Here is a 26,895-nt window from a genome sequence, read left to right on the forward strand (position 1 = left end):
CACAACAAGCAGGCACCACAACGCCTGGCTAATTATTTATTTATTTATTTAGAGACAGAATCTCACTCTGTCGCCCAGGCTAGAGTGCAGTGGCATGAACTCCGCTCACTGCAACTTCTGCCTCCTGCGTTCAAATGATTCTCCTACCTCAACCTCCCAAGTAGCTGGGACTACAGGTGTTTGCCACCACGCCTGGCTAATTTTTGTATTTTTGGTAGAGACAGGATTTCACCATGTTAGCCAGGCTGGTCTCAAACCCTGACCTCAAGTAATCCACCAGCCTTGGCCTCCCAAAGTGCTGGGATTACAAGTGTGAGCTACCATACCCAGCCCATAATAATTATTTTATTTTATTTTATTTATTTTGAGACGGAGTCTCACTCTGTTGCCCAGGCTGGAGTGCAGTGGCATGATCTTAGCTCACTGCAACCTCTGCCTCACGAGTTCAAGTGATTCTCATTCCTCAGCCTCCCTAGTAGCTGGGATTACAGGCACCCGCCATCACGCCCTGCTAATTTTTGTTTTTGTTTTTGTTTTGAGTTTAGCTCTTGTTGCCCAGGCTGGAGTGTGGTTGGCGATCTCGGCTCTCTGCAACCTCTGTCTCCTGGGTTCAAGCGATTCTCCTGCCTCAGCCTCCCGAGTAGCCTGGATTACATACATGCACCACCACACCTGCCTAATTTTTGTGTATTTTTTAGTAGAGATGGGGTTTCTCCATGTTGGTCAGACTGGTCCCAAACTCCCGACCTCAGGTGATCCGCCTGCCTCAGTCTCCCAAAGTGTTGGGATTACAGGTGTGAGCCACTGCACCTGGCAACATTTTTGTATTTTTAGTAGAGATGGGGTTTCGCCACATTGGTCAGGCTGGTCTCGAATTCCTGACCTCAGGTGATCCACCCACCTCGGCCTCCAAAAGTGCTAGGATTATGGGTGTGAGCCACCACGCCCGGCAATAATTATTTTAAAAAGGAAAATAGGCCGGGGAATGGAAAATGAATATGAAATGGTACAGCTGCTGTGGAAAACAATTTGGCAGTTTCTCAATAAGTTAAACTAGCATTGCCATATGATCAGCAATTTTACTCCTAGTATATAACCAAAATAATTGAAAACAGGTGTTCAAATCGAAACTTGCACACACAAAAATTTTTTTTTGAGACGGAATTTTGCACTTGTTGCCCAGGCTAGAGTACAATGGCATGATCTCAGCTCACTGCAATCTCTGCCCCCTGGTTCAAGAGATTCTCCTGCCTCAGCCTCCCAAGTAGCTGGGATTACAGGCACCCACCACCACGCCCAGCTAATTTTTGTACTTTTAGTAGAGATGGGGTTTCACGATGTTGGCCAGGCTGGTCTCGAACTCCAGACCTCAGGTGATCCACCCGCCTCGGCCTCCCAAAGTGCTGGGATTATAGGCTTGAGCCACTGCACCCGGCTGCACAAAAATGTTTATAGCAGCCCTCTTCACACTAGCCAAAGTTGGAAACAAAACCAAGAGCAAAGATGCGCCTGTAGTCCCAGCTACTCAGGAGTTTGAGGAGGGAGGATCGCTTGAGCCCAGTAGTTTCAGGCTGTATGGTATGGTATGATCATGCCTGTGAATAGCCACTGCACTCAGCCTGTGCAACGTAGCAAGACTCTGTCTCTAAACAAAATGGTTTTTTGGCCAGGCACGGTGCCTTACACCTGTAATCCCAGCACTATGGGAGGCCGAGGTGGGTGGATCACGAGGTCAGGAGTTTGAGACCAGCCTGGCCAGCATGGTGAAACCCCGTCTTTACTAAAATTACAAAAAATTAGCAGGGCATGGTGGTACGAGCCTGTAATCCCAGCTACTCAGGAGGCTGAGTCAGGAGAATCACTTGAACCCAGGAAGCGGAGGTTGCAGTGAGCTAAGATTGCGCCACTGTACCCCAACCTGGGCGATAGAGCGATACTTTGTCTCAAAAGAAAAAAAAAGGCGGGGGGGAGGTTTTGGCATAGGATCTGTCTCTGTCACCGAGGCTGGAGTGCAGTGGTGTGAACACGCTCACAGCAGCCTGGAACTCCTGGGTTCAAGTGATCCTCCTGCTTAATAGCGTCCTGAGTAGCTGCGACTACAAGCGTGCATCACCATGCACGGCTAATTTTTCAATTTCTTTCTTTTTTTGAGATGGAGTTTTACTGTTGTTTCCCAGGCTGGAGTGCAATGGCGCGATCTCGGCTCACTACAACCCTGCCTCCGCCTACACAGGAGTCTGAGGCAGGAGAATTGTATTTTTGGTAGAGATGGAGACAGGGTTTCACCATATTGGCCAGGCTGGTCTCAAACTCCTGACCTCACGATTCGCCCGCCCCAGCCTCCCAAAGTGCTGGGATTACAGGCATGAGCCACCACGCCCGGCCTCAACCATTACCATTATCTAAGTCCCAGGGCTCATTATTACCCCAAGTAGAAACTTCATACCTAGTAGGTAGCCACTCCCATGTCCCTCTCCCGCCCCAGATCTGGGCAACTGCTAATCTGCTTTCTGTTTCTCTGGGTTATGCCTGTTATGGAAATTTCATACAAATGGAAACATAATTCTCCTGCCTCAGCCTCCTGAGTAGCTGGGATTACAGGTGCCCGCCACCACACCCAGCTAATTTTTGTATTTTTAGTAGAGACAGGGTTTCGCCGTGTTGGCCAGGCTGGTCTCCTGACCTCAGGTGATCCACCTCCCTCGGCCTCCCAAAATGCTGGGATTAGAGGCATGAGCTACCATGCCCTGTCTTTTAAAAATTTTTGTAGAGACAAGGTGTTGCCATGTTGTCCAGGGTGGTCTCAAACTCTGGGGCTCAAGCGGTCCTCCTGTCTTAGCCTCCCAAATTCTAGGAATACAAACTTGAGCCACCATCCTCAGCCTAAAAAAAAATATTTTTTTAAGGTAGAAACAATGTAAGATGTCCATCAAAGGAATGGATAATCAAAATGTGGCATATTCATACAATGGAATATTATTTGGCCATAGAAAGGATTAAGTAATAGTACATGGATGAACTTTGAAAACATTATGCTAAGTGAAAGAAGCCAGAGACACAAAAGGTCACATATTATATTTTCATTTGTATGAAATTTCCATAATAGAAATAACCCATAGAGAGGCGGAGCTTGCAGTGAGCCGAGATCGCGCCACTGCACTCCAGCCTGGGCAACAGAGCAAGACTCTGTCTCAAAAAAAAAAAAAAAAAAAAAAGAAATAACCCATAGAAACAGAAAGAAGATGAGTGGTTGCCGAGATCTGGGGCAGCAGAGGGACGTGGGAGTGGCTTTTTCTAGGTACGAAGTTCCTACTTGGGGTAATGAGAGACCTGGGACTTAGATAATGGTAACGGTTGAGGCCAGATGCAGTGGCTCATGCCTGTAATCCCAGCACTTTGGGAGGCTGAATCACAAGTTCAGGAGTTTGAGACCAGCCTGGCCAACATGGTGAAACCCCGTCTCTACTCAAAATACAAAAACTAGCCGGGCATGGTGGTGGGCGCCTGTGGTACCAGCTACTCAGGAGATTGAGGCAGAATAATTGCTTGAACCCAGGGGGCAGAGGTTGCAGTGAGCCGAGATCAAGCCACTGCACTCCAGCCTGGGTAACAGAGCAAGACTCCATATCAAAAAAAAAAAAAAAAAAAAGGTAACGGTTGAACAACATTATGAATGTACATAAAGCCACTGTGTTGTACACTTTGAAATGGTTACAATGATAAATTTTATGTTATCTATTTTACCACAATTTAAAAAATATTGAGGACTCCAAAGAGCCTTTGTTTATATGAGTTATGTCTAAGAATATTTACCATATTAGAAATTAAAAGTGTCCAGGCACAGGCCAGGAGTGGTGGCTCACATCTGTAATCCCAGCACTTCGGGAGGTCAAGGTGATCAGGAGTTTGAGACCAGCCTGGCCAACATGGTGAAACCCTGTCTCTACGAAAATGCAAAAATTAGCCCGGCGTGGTAGCATGCGCCTGTAGAACCAGCTACTCAGAAGGCTAAAGTGGGAGAATCACTTGAGCCTGGGAGGTGGAGGTTGCAGTGAGTCAAGATCTCACCACTGCACTCCAGTCTGGGTGACAGAGAGAGAAGACTCTGTCTCAAAAAAAAAAAAAAAAAAAAAAAATTGTGGGGCGCAGTGGCACACGTCTATAATCCCAGCACTTTGGGTGGCCAAGGAGGGCATATCACTTGAGTCCGGGAGTTCAAGACTAGCCTGACCAACATGGTGAAACCCTATCTCTACTAAAAATACAAAAATTGGCTGGGCGCGGTGGTACACATCTGTAGTCCCAACTACTTGGGGGGCTGAGTCACGAGAATCACTTGAATCTGGGAAACGGAGGTTGCAATGAGCCGAGATTGCACCACTGCACTCCAACCTGGGCGACAGAGTGAGATTCTGTCTCAAAAATCAAAACAAAACAAAAAGATATTAAAATTGAGAATTTAAAATATTAATTCATTAATATTCTTATGAACTCCGAAATAGTAACAATTAAACCACTACAGATGTATATTTTTAAATTTGGGGGTTTTTGGTGTTTTTTTTTTTTTTTTGAGACAGAGTCTCACTCTGTCACCCAGGCTGGAGTGCCATGGTGTGATCTCGGCTCACTGCAACCTCTGACTCCTGGGTTCAAACGATTCTCCTGCCTCAGCTGCCTCAGCCTCCCAAGTAGCTGGAATTACAGGTGCATGCCACCATGCCTGGCTAGTTTTTTAGTAGAGACAGGGTTTTGCCATGTTAGCCAGGCTGCTTTTGAACTCCCAACCTCAGATGATCTGCCAACCTCGGCCTCCCAAAATGCTGGGATTACAGGCATGAGCCACTGCGCCCCGCCAAATTTTTGTTTGTTTAAAGAGAAATAAGGGAGACATTGTTTTATAATTTTTGCTTTTACTTTAATGTCTGGCTTATAAAAGACAATATGAATCTAATTTTGGCTTCTATATTCAATCTGTTCCTATATGATGTTTTAGTTAAAGTATACAAAGAAAGTTTGGTCCTACATAGATATGTAGTTGGAAAATGGAGAATTTTAATAGCCTTTTCAGATAATTGTGGATTTTCTTTTTTGATGTAAAACTCAACAAGTAGTAGTTTATTTTATTTTATTTTATCTATTTTTAACAAAGGTCTCACTCTATCTTCCAGGCTGGAGTGCAGTTGTATGATCATGGTTTGCTGTAGCCTCCATCTCCTGGACTCACATGTTCTGCCTGCCTTAGCCTCCAAGTAGCAAAGGTTCCAGGTATGCACCACCCCACGCAACTAATTTTTTTTTTTGGAGACAGGGTCTCTTTTGCCCAGGCTGGAGTGCAATGGCTGATCTTGGCTCACTGCAAACTCTGCGTCCCAGGCTCAAGCAATCCTCCTGCCTCAGCACCCCCCAAGTATTAATAACTGGGACTACAGGTGTGTACCACTACACCCAGCTAATTTTTGTATGAGACCAGCTTTTGTCATGTTGCCCAGGCTGGCCTCAAACTCCTAGGCTCAAGAGATCTGCCTACCTTGGCCTTTCATAGTACTAGGATTACAGGCATAAGCCACCTCCCCTGGCCTAATTGTTTTATTTTTTGTAGTGACAGTGCTCTCCCTCTGTTGCCCAGTCTGGTCTCGAACTCTTGGCCAGTGCTAGGATTACAGACATGAGCCCCTGCACCTGGCCAACAAGTGGTATTTCTTTAAGGGCTAGTTGCAATATGGAATCTGAAACCAAATTTCAAATTCATAAAGTTTTCTTTTCTTTTTTTTTTTTCTGAGACAGAGTCTCCTCTGTCACCTAGGCTGGAGTCCAGTGGCGTGATCTTGGCTTACTGCAACCTCCACCTCTGGGGGTTCAATCGATTCTCCTGCCTCAGCCTCCCAAGTAGCTGGGATTACAGGTGCATTCCACCACGCCTGGCTAATTTAAAAATTTTTTTTAGTAGAGACAGGGTTTCACCATATTGGCCAGGCTGGTCTCGAACTCCTGACCTCGTGATCCACCCACTTTGGCCTCCCAAAGTGCTGGGATTACAGGTGTGAGCCACCGCACCCAGCTAAGTTTTCATATTTTTTTGTTCATTAAAATCCATTGTTCTATCTTGCATGTTAAGTGTTTTTTTTTTTTTTAACTATACAAAATTTTGTAACATCATGCATTGGTTACTTGGAAAATACTGGGTCACTAAGTTATAAAGATTGTTGACATAATTCATCATACAATGTCAAAAAAATCACATTTGTTAATACTACCATTCTCATCAAAAGTCTTTTACATACTGGTAGCCAAGTAATAATGGTGAATACAGTTCAAGTAAATGTGCTCAACAGTCTGAGTCTCGTGGAATTAATTTTCATTCTAGTGGTTTTGCGTCAGTAGCCTGACGTCATGAGGTCACCTACTGCAGAACTGAAATGATCCTAGGAATTTTGAGTCTCGGGTCCTTTGTTTCATTCTTTCCTCTACGTTCCTAAGGTTATCTTTCTTGGATGTTTCTTCCAGAAGACCCTACTGGGGTCTGTAGCATACAGCAAGGGCCCCGAGGCTTGTGTGAGAGGACAGTGAAAACTATCAGCTGATGACATCGGAATGATTTAGATTTGTAAACCCAAAATATCTGAGACAGGCCTCAACCAATTTAGAACGTTTATTTTGCTGGCCAGGTGCGGTGGCTCATGCCTGTAATCCCACCACTTTGGGAGGCTGAGGCGGGCGGATCACGAGGTCAGGAGATCGAGACCATCCTGGCTAACATGGTGAAACCCCGTCTCTACTAAAAATACAAAAGATTAGCCGGGTGTGGTGGCAGGCGCCTGTAGTCCCAGCTACTCAGGAGGCTGAGGCAGGAGAATGGCGTGAACCCAGGAGGTGGAGGTTGCAGTGGGCCGAGATAGCATCACTGCACTCTAGCCTGGGCGACAGAGCGAGACTCTGTCTCGGAAAAAAAAAAAAAAAAAAAAAGTTTATTTTGCCAAGGTTAAGGACACACCCATGACACAGCCTCCAGAGGTCCTGAGGACACGTGCCCAAGGTGGTCGGGGTATAGCCGGCTTTTATACATTTTAGGGAGCCATGAGACATCAATCAATATGTGCAAGATGTACATTGGTTCTGTCTGGTAAGGAGGGACAAATCGAAGTGGGGAAGCGCTTTCAGGTCATAGGTAGATAAGACGAAAAATGTTGTATTCTTTTCAGTCCTTGATCAGCCTTTCACTGAATAGACAATTTATTCTGGCTCAGCGAATCTGCATTTTTACATTAACAATAGGGCAGAGGAAGCAATAAGATAAGCATTTGTCTCAAGTCAGCAGAGGGATGACTTTCTGTCCCGTACCTGTGAAAATAAGCTAACGGTTTACATTGCCAGGGTGAAATTCAACAGAACTATTTTAGGATAAAGATTTTGAGGCCCACAGGGGCCGGGCGCGGTGGCTCACGCTTGTAATCCCAGCACTTTGGGAGGCCAAGGCGGGCGGATCACGAGGTCAGGAGATGGAGACCACGGTGAAACTTCGTCTCTACTAAAAATACAAAAAATTAGCCGGGGCCGGGCGCGGTGGCTCACGCTTGTAATCCCAGCACTTTGGGAAGCCGAGGCGGGCGGATCACGAGGTCAGGAGATCGAGACCATGGTGAAACCCTGTCTCTACTAAAAATACAAAAAAAAAATTAGCCGGGCGTGGTGGCGGGCGCCTGTAGTCCCAGCTACAAGAATAGCTGAACCGGAGGGGGTTGCATGGAGAGATGCCCATTCCAGCCTTGGCACAAGGTCCGAGTCAAAAAAAAAAAAGGCCAAAGGGAATTCTTTGTATGTAGCTCTTTTATCTTTGTAGCTATCTTATTTAGCAATAAAATGGGAGGCAGGTCTGCCTGATGCAATTCCCAGCTTGACTTTTCCCTTGGCTTAGTGATTTTGGGGTCTTGAGATTTATCTTCCTTTCAGATTGATGGGTCACAGTGTCTGAAAACATCAGAAGATCTTTTTATTTTTTATTTTTTAAGACAGGGTCTTGCTCTGTCACCAGGCTGAAGTGCAGCGGCGCAATCACTGCAACCTTGACCTCCTGGGTTCAAGCGATCCTCCCAACTCAGCCCCCACCCCCGGCCCTGCGCCCTCCAGTAGCTGGGACTACCGGCGAGTGCCACCATACCCAGCTAATCTTTGTATTTTTTCTAGAGACGGGGTCTCACCATGTTGTCCAGGCTGGTCTTGAACTCCTGGGCTCAAGTGATCCTCCCGCCTCAGGCTCCCAAAATGCTGGGATTACAGGCGTGGGCCACCATGACTGGCCAGAATGTCTTTTTATAAAAACATTTATTAGTAGTTATCATTCCATTTAGGTGAGTACAGTTGTTTATACTCTCCTTCTCTGAAATATTTAGTGGAAGTAGCTTATCTGACCAGTAAAGCCAGCAAAGGAAATTTAGAAAGCTCAGATTAATTAAACTTTGCAAAAATAAAGTCTTGGATAAACTAATATTATGCAAACAATACTTTCCACACGGTAATAAAATTAGAAGAAGGTAAAAAGCAAAGCTGTCTTTTTTCTTCTTCTTCTCTCTTTTTTTCTTTTTTTCTTTCTTTTTTCGAGACGGAGTTGTTTTGCTCATGTTGCCCAGGCTGGAGTGCACTGGCGCGACCTCAGCTCACTGCGACCTCTGCCTCCCAGGTTCAAGCAATTCTCCTGCCTCAACCTCTCAAGTAGCTGGGACCACAGATGTGCACCACCATGCCCAGCTCAAGAGCTGTCCTCTAGGATGAACTAAAGCTATCCAATCAGTCTGTATTAGTCAACTCCAGCTGCTGTAACAAAATACTGGCCAGGCACAGTGGCTCATACCTGTAATCCCAACACTTTGGGAGGCCAAGGCAGGCAGATCACTTGAGTTCAGGAATTTGAGACAAGACTGGGCAACATGGCAAGACCCTGTCTCTACAAAAATTATCTGGGCATGGTGGTGCATGCCTGTAGTTCCAGCTGCTCAGGAGGCAGATGCAGGAGGATGGTTTGAACCTCGGAGGCAGAGATTGCAGTCAGCCGAGACTGTGCCACTATACTCCAGCCTGGGTGATAGAGTGATACTGTCTCAAAATCAAAACAAAATAAACAAACAAAAACAAATACAGTCACATAGGGGTTATGACTTCAACATATGAATTGAGGGGGGGATACAATTTATTTCATAGCACAGCATTATTTATCTAAAGATTTATTTTGACACACCTAGCTTACTTGAACTTTGATGCTTGTAGCATTCTTCCATATCTATACGTCAAATATTAAAAACCAAATCAAAATTTTGATATCAAAAAGTTTTCAGCCCGGCATGGTAGTACAAACCTGTAATCCCAGCTACTTAGGAGGATGAAGTGGGAGGATTGCTTGAGGCCAGGAGTTGGAGAACAGACTGGACAACATAGCAAGACCCCATCCTGAAAAAAACAAATTTTAAATTAGAAGAATAAGAATTAAGCTCTTCTGTCATATAACAGGTTTCCTCATTCACGAATACATACCCTGCCTTTGATTCCCTTGCCTGTCATTGGCCACTGGCCCAGTGGAGACTTAGCACCATGATATGAGATGATACTTCAGACTTCTTTTTTTTTTTTTTTTTTGAGACGGAGTCAGGCGGTGTCTTGTGCCGCCGCCCCCGCTGGGGTGGGGCCCGGCTCACTGCAAGCTCCGCCTCCCGGGTTCATGCCATTCTCCTGCCTCAGCCTCCCAAGTAGCTGGGACTACAGGTGCCCGCTACCATGCCCAGCTAATTTTTTTGTATTTTTAATAGAGACGGGGTTTCACTGTGTTAGCCAGGATGGTCTCGATCTCCTGACCTCGTGATCCGCCCGCCTCGGCCTCCCAAAGTGCTGGGATTACAAGCGTGAGCCACCGCGCCCGGCCGATACTTCAGACTTCTTGATAAATCATGCTAGAATTCCCACGCAGTTCAAGGGTCTACATCCCACTACATCCCTCCCTTATGCTATTACCAGAAAGGGGTCCCAATCCGGACCCCAAGAGAGGGTTCTTAGATCTCAAGAAAGAAAGATTTTGAGGCAAATCAATAGAGTAAAGTGAAAGCAAGTTTATTAAGAAAGTAAAAGAATAGGCCAGGCACCATGGCTCATGCCTGTAATCCCAGCACTTTGGGAGGCCGAGGCGGGTGGATCATTTGAGCTTAGGAGCTTGAGACCAGCCTGGGCAACATGGCGAAACCCTGACTCTAGTAAAAATACAAAAATTACCCAGGTATAATGGTTCATGCCTGTAATCCCATTTACTTGGGAGGCTGAGGCACGAGAATCGCTTGAACCCAGAAGGCAGAGGTTGCAGTGAGGGGTTGCAGTGAGATGGCACCACTGCACTCCAGCCTCGGTGACAGAGTGAGACACTGTTTCAAAAAAAAAAAAAAAAAAAAAGTAAAAGAATAAAAGAATGGCTATTACATTCCATAGGCAGAGCAGTGGCATGGGCTGCTCAACTGATAATATGGTTTGGCTGTGTCCCCACCCAAATCTCATCTGGTAGTTCCCATAATCCCCACTTGTTATGGGAAGGACCTGGTGGGAGGTAATTGATCATGGAGGCAGTTTCCCCTATTCTATTCTCATGATAGTGAGTACTCGCAAGATCTGATGGTTTTATAAGGGGCTTCCCCCTGTGCTGGGCTCTCATTCTTGTCCTGGCTGCCACCATGTGAAGAAGGACATGTTTGCTTCCCTGTCTGCAACGATTGTAAGTTTTCTGAGGCCTCCCCAGCCATGCTGAACTGTGGGTCAATTAAACCTTTTTCCTTTATAAATTACCCAGTCTTGGGTATGTCTTTATTAGCAGCATGAGAACAGACTAATCAAGTAACAATTGATTATACTTATAGTTACTTCTTGGTTAAGTGCTAAACAGGGGGTGGATTATTCATGAGTTTTCCAGGAAAGAGGTGGGCAATTCCTGGAACTGAGGGGAGTGTTCCTCCCCTTTTTTTTACCGTATAGGGTAACTTCCAGACATTGCCATGGCATTTGTAAACTGTCATGGCGCAGGTGGGAATGTCTTTTAGCATGCTGATAATTAGCATATAATGAGCAGTGAGGACAACCGGAGATCACTTGTGTCACCATCTTGGTTTTGGTGGGTTTTGGCTGGCTTCTTTATTGCATCTTATTTTATCAGCAAGGTCTTTGTGACCTGTATCTTGTGCTGACCTCCTAGCTCATCCTATAACTAAGAATGTCTGCCCTCCTGGAAATGCAGCCCAGTAGGTCTCAGCCTTATTTTACCCAGACCCTATTCAAGATGGAGTTGCTCTGGTTCAAATGCCTCTGACAATACCACCCAAACTCAGACAAGAAAGGCTACTAGGCCGGGCGCAGTGGCTCACACCTGTAATCCCAGCACTTTGGGAGGCCGAGACGGGCGGATCACGAGGTCAGGAGATGGAGACCATCTTGGCTAACACGGTGAAACCCCGTTTCTACTAAAAATACAAAAAATTAGCCAGGCGTGTTGGCGGGCGCCTGTAGTCCCAGCTACTCGGGAGGCTGAGGCAGGAGAATGGCATGGACCCGGGAGGCGGAGCTTGCAGTGAGCTGAGATCGCGCCACTGCACTCCAACCTGGGAGACACAGCGAGACTCCATCTCAAAAAAAAAAAAAAAAAAAAAGAAAGGCTACTGATGCAGGCTGATCTAGGGAGCTCCCCTCACCACCACCACCATGAGCCCTCCTCTGGCCATGCCCCTCCCATAAAATAATGAGTCAAAGGGGCTGACTGGACTTGCCCAGCTGGAGCCTCCTTCTAGACCAGCACACTCAAATTGTGGCCCTTGAACTACTGCCATTCAACAGATGGCTTGTTACTGGACCACAATGAGCCAAGTATAGAAATGAAAAGCAGCAGAGGCTAGGCGCGGTGGCTCACGCCTGTAATCCCAGCACTTTGGGAGGCTGAGGTGGGAGGATCACTTGAGGTCAGGAGTTCGAAACCAGCCTGGCAAACATGGCGAAACCCCATCTCTACCAAAAATACAAAAATTAGCCCGGTGTAGTGGTGCACACCTGTAATCCCAGCTACCTAGGAGGCTGAGGCAGGAGAATTGCTTGAACCCAGGAGGCGGAGGTTGCAGTGAGCCAAGAGAGCACCATTACACTCCAGCCTGGGTGACAGAGTGAGACTCCATCTCAAAAAAAAAAAAAAAAAAAGGAAAGAAATTTAACAGATTGGAAACTTTAAAAGCTGGTTATTCACCTGAAGCACTGTTCTAGCTAGACTCTGGCATTTTTCTACCCAAATGGTGTTGAGTTCATTTCCAAGGTCTCTGCAGCCTTCTGCCTCAGGTATTCTCTGGCAAGCAGACCCGTCTGCCAGTGTGCACACCTGGCTCCAGTAAATGACCAGGAACAGCTGTTTGCAGGGGTGCAGATGGAGCTTGGACTTGTATGCTGGGGTGCCCTGCAGAAGCAAGGACCCTCACAGTGCAGAATGGGACAGGGAGGGAAGTGGGAAGAGGAGGGGCAGGCTGGGGGCTGGGAGGCCAAAGGGGCAGGTTCTAAATTTAAACCTGACATTCCAAGTTGTTAGGAAGATATATCTGTCAAGGTAGGAGGACACAGCATACTTTGATCTCATAACTCCTCTGTAGTCAGACATGTGGTACATGGGCCTCCATTTGCTGCTTGCCCTGAGTCCCATGAACATTCAGGGCAGGGTTGCCTGCAGCATCCCCAGGTGAACAGCTGAGGAGCCTATGAAACTGCATGCACTTTGTAAAAGCACATGAGCATTTCATCACATGGCTTCACTGGATTTTCAGAGGTGAACCTGAGCCAAAAGTATGAAGAACCACAATCTGAGACATTGCAGAAAACCTGACAGGGCAAGTTGGCCGGTTCTACTATGCTGGATCCAAAGCCAGGGTCCAAGGTTGTCTCACTCACTTCTTTGTGTGAGGGTAGACCTAGAGAACAGCCAGCCTCTGGGGGTACTAAGGAGGTCTCCTATAGTCTTCTGGTATCCTTTGTACCTCCACAGAATAGACTTTCTACATTTCTAGAAATCTTCCCTTCCCCTGCAGAGGAGAATCAACCCCCAGGCCCAAACTCCTGCATGTTCGCTTCCAGCCCCAGCGGTTCTCCAGGTGTTGTAGAAGCAGCCACTCAGCTGTGCAGCCGCCTGCCTTCTGCCCCGGGGGTGTCCCTCCCTGCGTGGGGAGCCCAGGCACAGCAGCAGGCGCCCAGAAGGTTCTGGCAGAAGTGCTGCACCCAAGGTAGTGGGGGACCAGGAAGAGGTGTACCCCCAGCTTGTAGCTGTGCACTGCGGGGCTGCAAGTGAAATGAAGAGTGGCCTGTGAGGAAGGAGTGGAGAGTGGGACATGGTCCTTTCCTTCCACCTGTCACCCCCTCCTCACCTCCTGCCTGCCCTTGAGTAAACCTGGGCATTCTCTCCTCCCTGCCCCAGTCCCGGAGCCCACACAAGTCCCTGCTGGGCCCCGGGAGACAGAAAACACAGCTTAGGCCTCCCTGCCCTATTCCCAGTGGCAGGATGGAAGATTTCTGAAGAATTTCCAGCCCAGGCCAAACTCAGGCTATGCTAGGCTGGAGGAACTCCCTCTTTCTGTGTCCAAAAACACTCCTTTCTTTTTTTCTTTCTTTTTTTTTTTTTTTTTGAGACAGAGTCTCGCTGTCGCCCAGGCTGGAGTGCAATGGCGCGATCTCGGCTGGCTGCAGGCTCCGCCCCCCGGGGTTCACGCCATTCTCCTGCCTCAGCCTCTGGAGTAGCTGGGACTACAGGCGCCCGCCACCTCGCCCGGCTAATTTTTTGTATTTTTAGTAGAGACGGGGTTTCACCGTGTTAGCCAGGATGGTCTCGATCTCCTGACCTCGTGATCCGCCCGCCTCGGCCTCCCAAAGTGCTGGGATTACAGGCGTGAGCCATCGCGCCCGGCTCAAAAACACTCCTTTCTTAAGAGGAGACACTCCATCACGTTTTGGGGAGAGAGAGAGAGAGAGACAGAGAGAGAGTGTGTGTGTTTTGTTTTGTTTTGTTATTTTATTTTTTTAGAAGGAGTCTCACTCTGTCGCCCAGGCTGGAGTATAGTGGCGCAATCTCTGCCTCCTGGGTTCAAGCCATTCTCCTGCCTCAGCCTCCTGAGTAGCTAGGATTACAGGGGCGCGCCAGGACACCCGGCTAATTTTTGTATTTTTAGTAGATACAGGGTTTCACCATGTTGGCCAGACTGGTCTCGAACTCCTGGCCTAAAGCAATCTGCCTGCCATGGCCTCCCAAAGTGCTGGGGTTACAGGCATGAGCCACCGTGCCAGGCCACTGTGTCTGTGTGTGTTTTTGTTTTGTTTTTTGTGTTTTTTTTAGATGGAGTTTTGCTCTTGTTGCCCAGGCTAGAGTGCAACGGTATGATCTCAGCTCAGTGCAACCTCCGCCTCCCAGGTTCAAGTAATTCTCCTGCCTCAGCCTCCTGAGAAGCTGGGATTACAGGCGTCTGCCACCATGCCCAGCTAATTTGTTTTATTTTTCTTATAGACAGGGTTAAGCCATTTTAGTCAGGCTGGTCTCGAACTCCTGACCTCAAATGATCCACCCACCTTGGCCTCCCAAAGTGCTGGGATTACAGGCATGAGCCACTGTGCCCAGCCCAGTGTGTGTTTTAATAGACTAGTATTGGGAAAGACTTCCCTCTCTCAGCCCGGCAAGATAAGTCTACACCCTCCCCAGGCGGGTGTCCGGCAGGGCAGCTCCCAGCAACTCACTGAGAACTGGAAAGTTTCCAGGAAGGGTTGGGAGGGTCAGACAGGTCATGTTTCTCACTGGGGTCAGGACACAGTCCTTCAAGATAGGACACTGGAGCAGAGATAAGTGGGAGAACTCAGCTCCTTCCTTCAGCCACAGAGCCCAGTGTTTAGTGCATCTCCGTCAATGGCTTGCTCCCTCTGAAGTAGAGACTGCAGTGGGTAGTCCTGGTGCTTTATCAGTGAGTCCCTCCCTCATGCTCTGCAGGGTGGCTACAGTGGGACGCTGCAGCTGTCTACCTAATCTGAACACTCTGGTCTCTCCAGTTTCTCTTTTGGGGCCAAGGAAAGTGATACTGAACCTTCGTGGCAGAATTTCTTTGTGTTTTGAGTCCCAACCTAAATGGCCCCGCTTTGGGGACAGAAATATGGCTGTGGTGACCCTGCCTGGGTCACAATCACTGGGAAACAGTGGTTCAGGACATTGCAGCTTAATCATTTCATGCTCCACATCAAAGAAGATGAAATATATGATTTACAGTGTGGTGGCCCCAGAGCAGAGGTTGTAGGGTTTTCTCCAGGACATGTGTGTCTGGCTTTGGTGACTGGTGAGATTGCGTGCTGCTCACTGAAATAGAGGATGCAGGAGGAGCAACAGGTGTTGGGAAAAACAATGTTCAATGTGGGGTATGTTGAATAAGAGGTGGTGGTGGGTCGTCCTAGTGGAGAGGTCCAATGGATAATTGAATACAAGGGTCTGGAGCATGGAGTGGGAGGAAGAAGTCCAATCTAGAGGTGAACAGTGGTGACTCTCCATTTAATTGTTAAATCTTATTTGTTTAAACAAATCTTATTTAAACCATGGGTTTGCATGGGGACCTTCAAGGACCCTGCACAGATGAGAAAAGCTTGGAGCCAAGTATGGAGTCCTGGGGCATGGTGGGAAGAAGAACAGAGGAAGGAGCTCCAAGGAAGGAGACAGAAGGATCAACCAGAGAGGCAGCAGTTAAACCAAGAGAAAGTGGAACAAAGCCAGCAGAGGGCAGAATTTCAAGGAGAAGGCAGCCAACACAGTCAAATGACTAAGAGATTGCAAGTCAAATCAGACCTGGAAATGCCTTCTGGACTTGGACAACATGAAGGTCAAAGGTGATTTTAGAGAAAGCATTTCAGGGACTGGTGAAGGAGATGCCAGATTACAGGCAGTGGAAGAGATAAGAGAGAGGCTAATGGGAGGGACACAGACTACAACAGAGTTGATAGGGGTTAGGGGTCGGGTCAGGGGAAAGAAAACTGAGCAGGCTAATTTGGGGAAGGAAAGAATCAACGGATAGGAAAATGAAGGCAGGGTCAAGAGAAGGTCCCGGTGAAGGACAATGGAAGGTGCAGTGGTGGGAGGAGGGGAGGGGCGGGGCCACAGGGAGCAGGACAGGAGGGCCCAGCCTCCCTAGGCAGGGGAAAGGAAAGGGGAAAGGAAAGGGGAAGGCCGGCGTGCCTGTGCGCAGTGAGATTTGTAGGTGAGAGGAAAGCCACAGAAGTTATTTTGCTCCGTGAAGTAGGAGGCAGCACCATCTGCTGAGGGCAGGGTGGGAGGTGGTGGCAGGAGTTGAGGGAGGGGCGAGAGAGTGAGGTTCCCAGCGTCTCCTTGCCGTGCAGAGGCGCCTGCGGAGGGAGCCCAGGCAGCTGCCGCTCCTCTTGCTCCGTGGTTGTGTGCTGCCCTTCAGCATTCCACAGCTCACCCTGGTAGACGCTGGGCTGACCCAAGGCTGGAATGTTCCGGGGCAAAGCGACGAGTACCAGACCACGGGCTCCGGGCGGGATTGGGAAGGAAGTAAGGGTTCACATAAGGAAGCAAACGACCAGGAGGAAAGGGAGGGGCCGTAGTTTGCGCTGGGAGCACAGATGGAAGGGGGAAGAACTGAAGAATATGGATGGCCAAACGCTGAATGAATTGGGAGAGCTCAGAGGTGGAGCTCCTCCCGACGGCAGTGGGCGCCCATGGGTGTGTGCTGCTTTATCGGAGTGGAGAGGAACGCCCTTGGAGATAAAGAGGCTCAGTGGAACAAAGCTGCGGTATCGGACAGACTTCACCTCCACGCACTCAGAAAAGGCACTAGGACGATGGGGACCTAGGGGCTGGAAGCCACTCCCACAGGAGTCCAGGTGCTCAGTCAGCGCAGGGAAGGAAGACCAGGGATGCCTTCGGCAGACGGGAGAAAACGGGGAGCCCGAGTGCCGGGAGCCTCCGTGGAGGCGTGTGTCTGTATCGCGACGGAGAATACGCGTCCCCAAGAGGCAATGAAAGTTAAAATGACATTGGCCCTGCCCTTCAGACACACCTAATAGGATCTTGGGTGCAGGAGAGCCAGGGTCAGCGAGAGGAGCCAGGGAAGACATTCCCAGTGGCTGAACAGACCCCCAGCGGGAAGCCAGCGCAGGGCTGAAGACCTGTCTTGTGGGAGGGGTGGACTTGGGGCCTCACCAGCCTCAAGGGATTAAAGCTTCTTTCTGTGTTTCGGGGGTGGGGGCACTGAAGCCAGATGCCACTTGCTGCCCAAAGCTCAGGGTTCCAGACAGACCCCAAAGAAAGGCTGGTGTGGACTGGACAGCCTCTCCCTGGGTGGAGGTGGGTGTCAGGTGGTGCTCCTGGCAGTCTGTGGCGGGATTCCCGCCGGGGGCCGTTTCTCCTGAAGAGGGAAACAGATCTTATCTTCACATCTTCCCCCCATACACCCTCCGCTCCCCCATCCTTTTTTTTTTTAATACAGGCGGGGTCCCCCCATGTTGCTCAGGCTGGTCTTTAACTCCTGGGCTGGGCTCAAGTGATCCTCCTGCCTCAGCCTCCCAAAGGGCTGGGATTACAGGCTTTGAGCCACTGCATCCAGTCTACGTTTTTGAGAAGTAAGGATTGTTCCATAACAGAAGACTGGCTGGATCAGGGGGAAATCAGCCTGCGGGTGGGGCTGGATCATGCTGATATTGGCCATCGGCGGAGGAAGCTATACTTCTTTCTCCTCAGGCCAGCACTAACCCTGGCCCTGACTCCTAAGACCCCATCTTCATCCGCCCTCCCGTCGCTGGAGGAAAGCTCCCTTTAATATAAGACTTTAGCTTCCTTGATACTCACTTGAGAAGCCAGGAAGATGTGAGGCATGGGGAAAAGCGCAGAGTTAAAAAGCAAAACCTTACAATATTTACCAGGTACTTTCTCTACACACACATCCATCTGGCGTGTGTCAGGGATGAGAGGTTGGCCTGCGTTTGGAGAAAGGTAAACAGTTCAAGGTCTTAGGCACCCAGCCAAAGTCCGTACGATATGCTGCTCAGTACCACCCACTGCCCCATCTTCATCTTCAGTTGAAACTCCGACCCCGGGAAGTCTGCAAATGGATGAGGTGCTAGCCCCCACCAGTCAGATTCCAATTTGTCCAAGATATCCCAGATCTACCCACTCAATTACATTTAAGAGATAGTTTCTGTCTTTACTTTCACCACCAGTCTTGGTTAAACATCAGAAAAGAGACAAATTACACACTTCTCAGAAACTGAAATTTTATAAAAAGGCATTTTTCTCATATCCATAAAATGATATAATTTTTGCAAGTATAGAAATGTGTCATAAATTATAATGTTCCTTAATTACAGCTCAATGCAACTTGGTGCTTTCTTCCCTCCCTAAAAAACGAGAGAGAACCAAAAAATAATATATATATATAACTGTATATATATATTTATATAATATAGACAAACAAAATAGGAAAAAAATCATTTCCTCTTTGGTATAAAAATCAGACTCTCACCTTGAGAGACACACAGACAGACATGATACTGGGTTTGTAAACTGTGTGGCCAAAAGGGATTTCCCTGCCAAGACTTCCCCTCTCCCATTCCCTGCCCACCCGCCCTCACCTCACTGCAGCCCATCCAGTTCCTTTGGGGCTCCCACACGGAACATTTAAAATCCCCCTACCCACTCCCAGCTCCACACCATTCCTGAAGTATCTCCCGACCCACTACCAAAGAAGAGGAAAGGATTCTTCTCAAGGCTGATTAGGTAGCGACTAACTTGGGAAATGCCTTATTTAGGGAATAGCTTCATAGATGTGGATGAAGTAAAGGACGGGCTGTGGCCAAACTCTGACAGTGTCCCATCCAGACCAAGCCAGGCACTGGCCTGGGCCTGGTTTTGCCCTTCTCCTCCTCTACTACCCGGCACAAGGACTCCACCACCTCTTGCCAGAGGCTGGGCCTGAGGGGCAGGGCTCCTTGCTTACTGAGTAAGGGAGCAGAGAGGCCAATTCCCGTTCCAGCCTCATCTCAGGTGCACAGCTTCCCCCTGCAGCCCCACCACAGGGTCCTGGGGTGTAGGTGCAAGAAAGCACCAGACGGGGAGGCAAAGGGAGGCCAAAAGGGAGTCTGCCAATAAACTTGGGTTTAAATTTAAAATGAAAGAAAACTACCCCTCCCCGGGCTGGGTGTGGTGGCTCACGCCTGTAACCTCAGCACTTTCGGAGGCTGAGGTGGGCAGATCACGAGGTCGGGAGTTCGAGACTAGCCTGGCCAACATGGTGAAACCACATCTCTAATAAAAATACAAAAATTAACCAAGTGTGGTGGTGCATGCCTGTAATCCCAGCTACTCAGGAGGCTGAGGCAGGAGAATCGCTGGAACCCAGGAGGCGGAGGTTGCAGTGAGCTGAGATCGTGCCATTGCTCTCTTGCCTAGGTGACAAGAGTGAGACTCCATCTCAAAAAAAAAAAAGAAAGAAAAAGAAAAAAAGAAAAGAAAACTACTCCTCCCTACTGACCAAATTTCAGACCCAGCTTTAGCTCACTAAGGATTTGGGGGCCACTTTCCTAGGCTCCAGCCCAAGGCCAGCAGGACTAAGGAATCCAGGAATTGATATGTGTGTCTGTTGGGGGCAGAGGGCAGCACTTTACTCTCAAGGTGAGGAAGCAGACAGGACCAAACCCTCCTTTACACTCTCCCACTACCCTCTGCTCATGGGTACCTCCCTCCCTGGTCAGCTCCTCTGTCCCACAGAGCACTGGTCACTGCAGGGAGAGCCACATGGATCCTCCCAAACCACCCCACAGCCGGCCAGGCTGCGGCATCCCAGGGTGTGCCAGCCTCCTTTTCCCAGGAGAGTTAAGACACCAACCACAACACAAAAGTCACATAAAAGCCTCCTCCACTTGCCAAATAAAAAAAGACAAAACCAAACTGGACACAACACAAATCAAGGAGAGACATACACGATGTGAGGGGCCGAGGCCCCTGCAGGTCTCTGGCTTCCCGGCATGGTACATTCTTATGTAATTCAGGAACAGAGGCACTAGGGCCCCTCTGGGGAGTAGGAGTAAAAAAATAAGGAGATTATAGTCTCCCTGTGGGTCCCAGGCAGGGCAGGGGCAGACGCAATCTCTCACAGTTTTTTCTTGTTTTTGGTTCCACTTCTGGTCCCCGAGTGGGGCTGGCTCCCCGTGCCTCAGCCTCTGCTCTGCCCTTGGGCCTGCTCCCTCTAGCTCCCCAGCTGGTGGAAGGGCCTACAGCTGGGAACGGATGTCCCAGCCATGTGTGGTGGGACCAGCAGGACAGAGTCTACCGGGGGGACGGGAGGCAAGGAATGAGGACCAGCAGTTCCGAGACGCTGTTCCCTCAGTGACTGGCTAGCCCTGGGTGCTGTGGTCACTGGCACAGGGCATCCATCCTCCGCCTTCAGCCCTTGAGGGGCTTGTCGGCACCGCCATTGGGGCTACTGGCACTGTCACTCTTCTTCCTGCGCAGGCTCTCAATCCAGCTGGAGCTGGAGCGGGTGGTGAAGCTGGAGAGCGCGAGAGAGCTCAGCCGCATGTTCTTGCCAGACATGATGAGCTCCCCGAAGCCCTCCTGGTGGGAGAAGGCATAGCCGGAGCGCCGGGAGCCTGTGCGGCCAACCCGCCGCATGCAGCGGTGCTGGGCCTTCTGCTTCTTCCTCACCAGCTGCGTGTAGCGGACCTGCAGAGGGGCACAGGGAAGAGCCCTCTGTTAGTGCGGAGGTGTCAGACATCGCCGAGGAGAAGGGACCCACAGCACCCGGGACCAGGCTGACGCAGAGGCCTCCGTGGCCAGCTGCACAGGGTGTCTGTCCCCAGGAAGAACAGATAAGCACCAACACACTGAACAGCCACACGGCCCCACAGAGCCCCCCAGTGTTCACACGAGGCCTTTCCAGCCACCCCATCTCTGCTTCCCACAGCAGGTAGCCCGGCTTCTCACCGTGTCGGAGAGATCCGGCTTCAGGTTGAGCCTGAGGAATCGAAAGGCAACCACCGGCATGATGCAGACGACCGTGGTGAGCACAATGGTCAGCCACACCGTGGGCTGGGCCAAGGTGTTCTGGGCATTCCCTGGGAATGGAGAGGAGTCAGTGGCCTTGGGAGTCACGAGGCAGACATTCCCCGTTCCCATTTCTGGCAGCTCCACTTCCCCACTCTCAAGGCCTAAGTCACCTCTGGCTTCCCGCTTCTCCAGGCTCACCCTCCAAATGTAGATCTCCAAATTTAGCTCCAAACGCCCCCAAAGCTCCAGACCTGCTGCTTCAATTCCCAGACTTGACATCTCTGTTGAACATCTACCAGGCATCTTGAATTTCCCGTGGCCCAAACTCAATTATTGTTTCCTTTTCCCAGATCTGATCCTGGTCTTTCTTAACTCAGGAAATGCCACAACCCATTCAGTTGCTCCAACTAAAAACCCTGCAATGGATCTTGATTCATTTCTTTAAAAAGTTTTTTTTTAATTTCTGGGTTTTTTTGTTGTTTTTTTATCTTGATTCATTTCTCTCTCTTCTTTGGACCCCACATTCAATCTGTTGGTTCCATTTTCAAAACATCTCTGGAATCCCACAGCCTTTTACTCTATTCCAAGCCCTCATTAGGCTCATCTGGTGACTGCTCTCACCTCCTAACTAGTATCCCATTTCCACCCTTGCTCCCTACACTTTATTATCCACAAAACTGTAAGAGTGGCCCTTTAAAAACATAAGTAAGCTTATGGTATTTCTCTGCTCAAAGCCCTCTAATAGCTTCCTCTCACATTTAGATTAAAATTCAAGAACTCAGAGTTCTTCCTCTAACCCATAAGGGCTTAAATAATCCTGACTGATTCCACACCCCCACCCTCCAACTCATTTCCTCCACTCCTCCCCAGCTCCATGTGCAGAAGACCTCTAGGCCCGGGCTGAAGGCCTTTATATTGCTGTTTCCTCTTCCTGGATTGACAGTTCCCAGAGAGCCACATGGCAGGCTCTTTTTCCCTTTATTCAGATTTCTCTGTGCCGGCTGGGCGCGGTGGCTCACACCTGTAATCCCAGCACTTTGGGAGGCCGAGGTGGGTGGATCACCTGAGGTCAGGAGTTCAAGACCAGCCTGGCCAACATGGTGAAACCCTATCTCTACTAAAAATACAAAAATTAGCCAGGCTGGGTGGTGTGTGCCTATAATCCCAGCTACTCAGGAAGTTGAGGCATGAGAATCGCTTGAACCCAGGAGGCAGAGGCTGCAGTGAGTCAAAGGCTGCAGTGAGCCGAGATTGCACCACTGCACTCCAGCCTGGGCGAGACTCCTTCTCGAAAATAAATAAATAAATAAGTAAATAAATAAAATAAACAGAATACTTGGCACATAAGAAATGTTGCATGTGCAGATTGGCTCCTGTTAGTCCCGAACAGCTGTGATTCCTCACTGATTCAACGAGGCCATGGGGACTTACCCACAAACCGGAACTGGTTGGGAAACATGTCGAAGAGCCCATTGCTGTGCATGGCAAAGAGGATGGCAAAGTAAACAGCAAGGCTGCCCCAGATGAAGAAGTGGTTGATGGCCGTCCAGTAGCCTGTGTCCAGCCCAATCTGCAGAAAGTAGGCATAGTCAGGCAGGCGCACCCCCTAAAAGCCCCTTCCCCTAGAAACAGAACTGTGGTGCCCAGGGCAGCCCCAGGGACAGAAGGCTCACTCCTTCCAGAGGAGAGGGGAGTTCCTGGATGGCCTCATACCTGCACGCTAACCACAATGACCAAGGATGTGGCCACAGTGACTGCAAAGGACTGGTAGTCAGCCAGCTGAGTGCCATCATCCCGGGTGGCATCGGCAAACACCCCGTAGGGAATGAAGAACATGAGTACGGAGGTGTAGATGCCCTGGGCGATGCAGATGAAGAACTCCCGCTTGTTGAAGAGAAGGTTCAGCTGGCCCGGCTCATATAGCTTAGGGTACTCCATGCTCCGCTGCTCGGGGACATCCTGTGTGGGAGGACCATGTAGCATAGGGGGCCTCAGAGGTTGCCGTTTTGACCCCGGATGACCAAGGGCAGACTCTGTCCCTGCCTCCTCCTTTCCAAAGTCTTTGGCAGCTAGAACCAACCTCAAGCCAGCTACCCTCAGACTAACTTAGTTCAGCAACCCAAGAGAGTTCTAGATCAGCTGCAGCCAGGAGGGAGAACCAGCCACACCTTCCCCAGCTGAAAGAACTGCCTTCCCAGTGGCCACAGGCAATGGGCACAAGTGTCACACACCACATCTATGTGACTCCTTCAAGCAGTGACCTTCCCCGCATCCCATCTGATCATCCAACTCCCCCATACCTGATCAAAGACCCCCATAGCCAGGACTGGCAGGGAGGTGTACACGATGTTATACAGGGTGATGAAATACTGGTCATAGACGGTCTGGAAGAGAACAGGGAGCAAGGGAGCATGCAACCTTTCTTTGCTGCACATCAGGCACAGGAGGACCGTTGATGTCACATACAGAGAACCCTAAGAAATTTTCTCAGGCTCCTTCTCTCCTCGTTTAATAAGCATTTTTTAAGAGTATGTACCAGAAAATAGCTAGGCCCTGGGGACTGAGTGATAAACAAGACAGATAGAACCTCTGCCCTCAGGTTTACAGATTCGCACTACAGTGGACTGGGAACATTTATTACCTGGGCTGAGAAGCCGCAGAAGAAGCCAAACCAGAAGTGGACCATGGTGAAAGCAAAGTTTTTGTAGAAGAAATAGCAAAGAAACTTGCACATTCGCAGGTAGGACCAGCGCCCATGCACCAGCAGGAGGCGCTGCAGGAACTTGAACTGGGAGAAGGAGTAATCGGAGGCCAAGACAGCCTGGATCCCTTCTTGCCCACTGATCCCCACACCAATGTGAGCCGCTGCAGAGACAAGAGATGACAAGAGGATGAAGATGGCCACCGGCCACACACTTTAGAGCCTACCAAGTTACAACCCCCTTCCCGTCATTCTTCTGCAGTCCAGAGACCTCAGTGGGCCCCTCCCCAGCCTCAAGCCCAGCCTACGCATCTGCACAGCCCACACTCACTTTTGATCATGCTGACATCATTGGCTCCGTCTCCAATGGCAAGCGTCACAGCCTTCTTGTACTTCTTGACCAGTTCTACCACCTGTGCCTTCTGCAAGGGGGTCACCCGGCAGCAGATGACAGCTTTGCAGGCACACGCTGTCTCCAGAAACTCCAGCTCCATGTCTGCCTCCAGTGCGTGGGCCTGGAGCACACAGAAACCTGAGAGAGCCAGTCTTTCCAGGAGACACCTGGGAGTCTCAGCTCCTCCCAGTCCCCTTTGAGACCAGAGTCTTCTCTGAAATCAGGGGAAATTAGAACAAGATATAAAAGCCCTGGACAGAAGTGCTCACTGGAAAGATACTGCCCAAGCTAAGGATAGCGATGCCTACCAGGCTGTGACCATTGATGACCAGGGCATACTCCCCAGCAACGGCCTCCAGGACAGAAGTTAGCTTGGAAGAAGAAAGCTTCTCCTGGTAGGTGAAGCCGTTGCCTACTGAGCGGGATGAGTCCATCATCTTCTCCCGGGCTTTCCTGTTGAGGTGGAAATGATACGGTTGTGGTCTTCCAGAACGGCAGTGGGGAGCAGGGATTCAAGCCTAAACAGGGTCCATAAACCCCCGCCTGAGCCCTGGGCACAACGCACAGCACCGCCTCCCTTGGGCTTCTTGTTTACCTGAGCTCCTCCCGCACCTCCAGGACAGTACGGCCAGTGACTATGAAAACCTCGGTCATGTCGTCTGTCAGCATCTTGCAGGAATAGCCGATGTTCACAGCCGTCTCTACCAAGAGAGAACGCAGGAGCTACGGACAGGCACCCAACAAGGTCAGCACACTCGCCTGCTTGATGTCCTCGGCTCCATGCAAGGGTCCAACAGGGCTACTGTCAGTTGCAACTGCCTCTGCCCTGCTGGGCTCTCACCTTGCTTGTCTCCGGTTAGCACCCAAATCTTGATGTTGGCCAGTGTCAGGAGGGCAATGGTCTCTGGAACCCCTTGCTGAAGCTTGTCCTCAATGGCCGTTGCACCCAGCAGCTGAAAATACCACAAGGATTCCTGGCACAAGAATCGCAGGCATGAGCCCTCCGTGCCCACCCTTGGCCCGTCCCACAGCCCGTACCATCATGTTGTTCTCAACCTCCTCGTAGATGCTAGCCAGCCTGTCCTCCCGGCTGTCCTGGGCCAGGCTGGCCTGGAGGCGTCGCTCAGCCCACTCCTCGTAGTACTCTTCATCCAGATCCTTGTAGGCCAGCACCAGGGTCCTCAGCCCTTCCCCTGCGTACTCCTGGAGGCAGAGTGGAAAGGCACACCTGGGTAAGTCTGGAGAGCTAATGGACAGTGTGAGGGCGACAATGAATAATCCTGCACTGTAGACTGGGCGTGTGCCACGCTCCACAGTTAGGGACTGTCACCACACACACAAAAAGAGGTAACTATGGGAGCTGGCTGATGTGTTAACTTGTCTGACTGTAGTAATCACTTCACTATATATACACGTCAAAACATCACGTTGTAGACCTTAAATTTGCAGAATAAAACAAACAAGTCGCCTCCCCCACACGAAGAGTAGAACCCCCCAGGCTGGCCCCTCCTCTCCTCACACCCACATTAAGGTGGTCCATGGTGGTGTTGAGCAGCTCTTGAGTGGAGTGGTGCAGTCTGTCGAGTAGGATAGTGTCAGCCCCTTTGCAGTAGAGTCGGATCTTCCCCTCTGGATTCCGCACTACGAATGGGGCAGGTGAAGAAAGTGCCAGAAAAATTCAGACAGGCAAAGACCCCCAACCTAAACACATCAAGAGTCACCTGGCACACTTCACCCATTCCAGGCCTGAATGCTGCCCCCAAATGCCCCAGCACCCCAGGCCTGGCCTCACCTATGACCGACATCCGCTTGCGGATGTTGTTGAAGTCCAGGATGGCCAGCAGCTGGTAGGTGATGGCTGTGCCCATCTCATGGACGGTGATCGTTTTGGGGGTGCGAGAGCGGAAAACAAAACCAAAGTTCCTGGCTGCGGTGACCAGGGCCCCCTCATCTGGGGACTGAGCTTTGTAGTACAGCTCTCCTGGGTGGGGAGGAAGAATACACGTGATATAAGTGGCCTCTCTCAGGCACGTGCCCCGCCCCGGATGCCCCAGCCCAGCCGCATTGCAGAGCAGAGCAGAACAGAGCCCAAGGGCAGAGTCAGGTCAGGAGAGTGCGAGCCGGCTCCTCGGCCCACCTTCGTTCTTTTCTTCTGACATGACAGTATGACACAGGGAAAGGAGGCGGAAGAACTCATGCGTGTGGGGGTCCCCAATCTTGACAGCCTCCAGCAGGCTGGGGTCCCAAAATAAGAACTTCTTGTCGGCCAGAGGATTGAAGGAGAAGTCAACAGATTCAGGCCTCTGAAACACATAAGAAGGCTCTTAGGAAAGGCTAGAGTGCCAGGCTGCATCCCAGGGAAGGGTTCATCCCTGCCCTCCCAACTCTCAGTAGGCACCTGTCCATGGTGGACCTCAAAATTTCCACTTCCGTCACCACCAGTTCTGCCTTAAAACACCCATTGCTCCAAGCAGCTTCCATTTCCTATCCAGACAACACATCACTCCTGACTACACTAACTGTTACTGTCCAGGTACCCTGTTTCACTGGCACATAGAATTAGGGAGACTGAATCTTACCTCTCCCAATTCAGCTTTGTGTCCCAGGACATCAAACACATCACCTACATACAGCCAGGGCAGAAAAAGAAGCAATGTCAGAGCCAGAGAGCTCCAGAGCATGGAAAAACACCTCCAATGCAGAATCCCTGCAGGCACTGAGCCCCTCAACCCT

The 26,895-nt window shown here is 49.9% G+C and overlaps 1 protein-coding gene across 1 annotated transcript; it reads right to left on the bottom strand.

The window, feature by feature from the left end:
- Nucleotides 1-18,290: 18,290 nt before the first annotated feature.
- Nucleotides 18,291-25,092, bottom strand: LOC116469360 (phospholipid-transporting ATPase ID). Its single transcript, XM_058439242.1, has 10 exons — nucleotides 25,004-25,092; nucleotides 24,758-24,885; nucleotides 24,471-24,615; nucleotides 24,100-24,283; nucleotides 23,709-23,932; nucleotides 23,368-23,451; nucleotides 22,781-23,026; nucleotides 22,499-22,637; nucleotides 21,005-21,135; nucleotides 18,291-20,743 (listed from the first exon to the last, which is right to left on the bottom strand). The coding sequence occupies exons 2-10, from the start codon at nucleotides 24,829-24,831 to the stop codon at nucleotides 20,465-20,467; spliced, it is 1,506 nt and encodes a 501-aa protein (XP_058295225.1). The 5' UTR covers nucleotides 24,832-24,885; nucleotides 25,004-25,092; the 3' UTR covers nucleotides 18,291-20,464.
- Between the last annotated feature and the right edge of the window lie 1,803 nt (nucleotides 25,093-26,895).

This window comes from Hylobates moloch, unplaced genomic scaffold (genome assembly GCF_009828535.3).
Source record: "Hylobates moloch isolate HMO894 unplaced genomic scaffold, HMol_V3 SCAFFOLD_5, whole genome shotgun sequence".
Lineage (NCBI taxonomy): Eukaryota > Metazoa > Chordata > Mammalia > Primates > Hylobatidae > Hylobates > Hylobates moloch.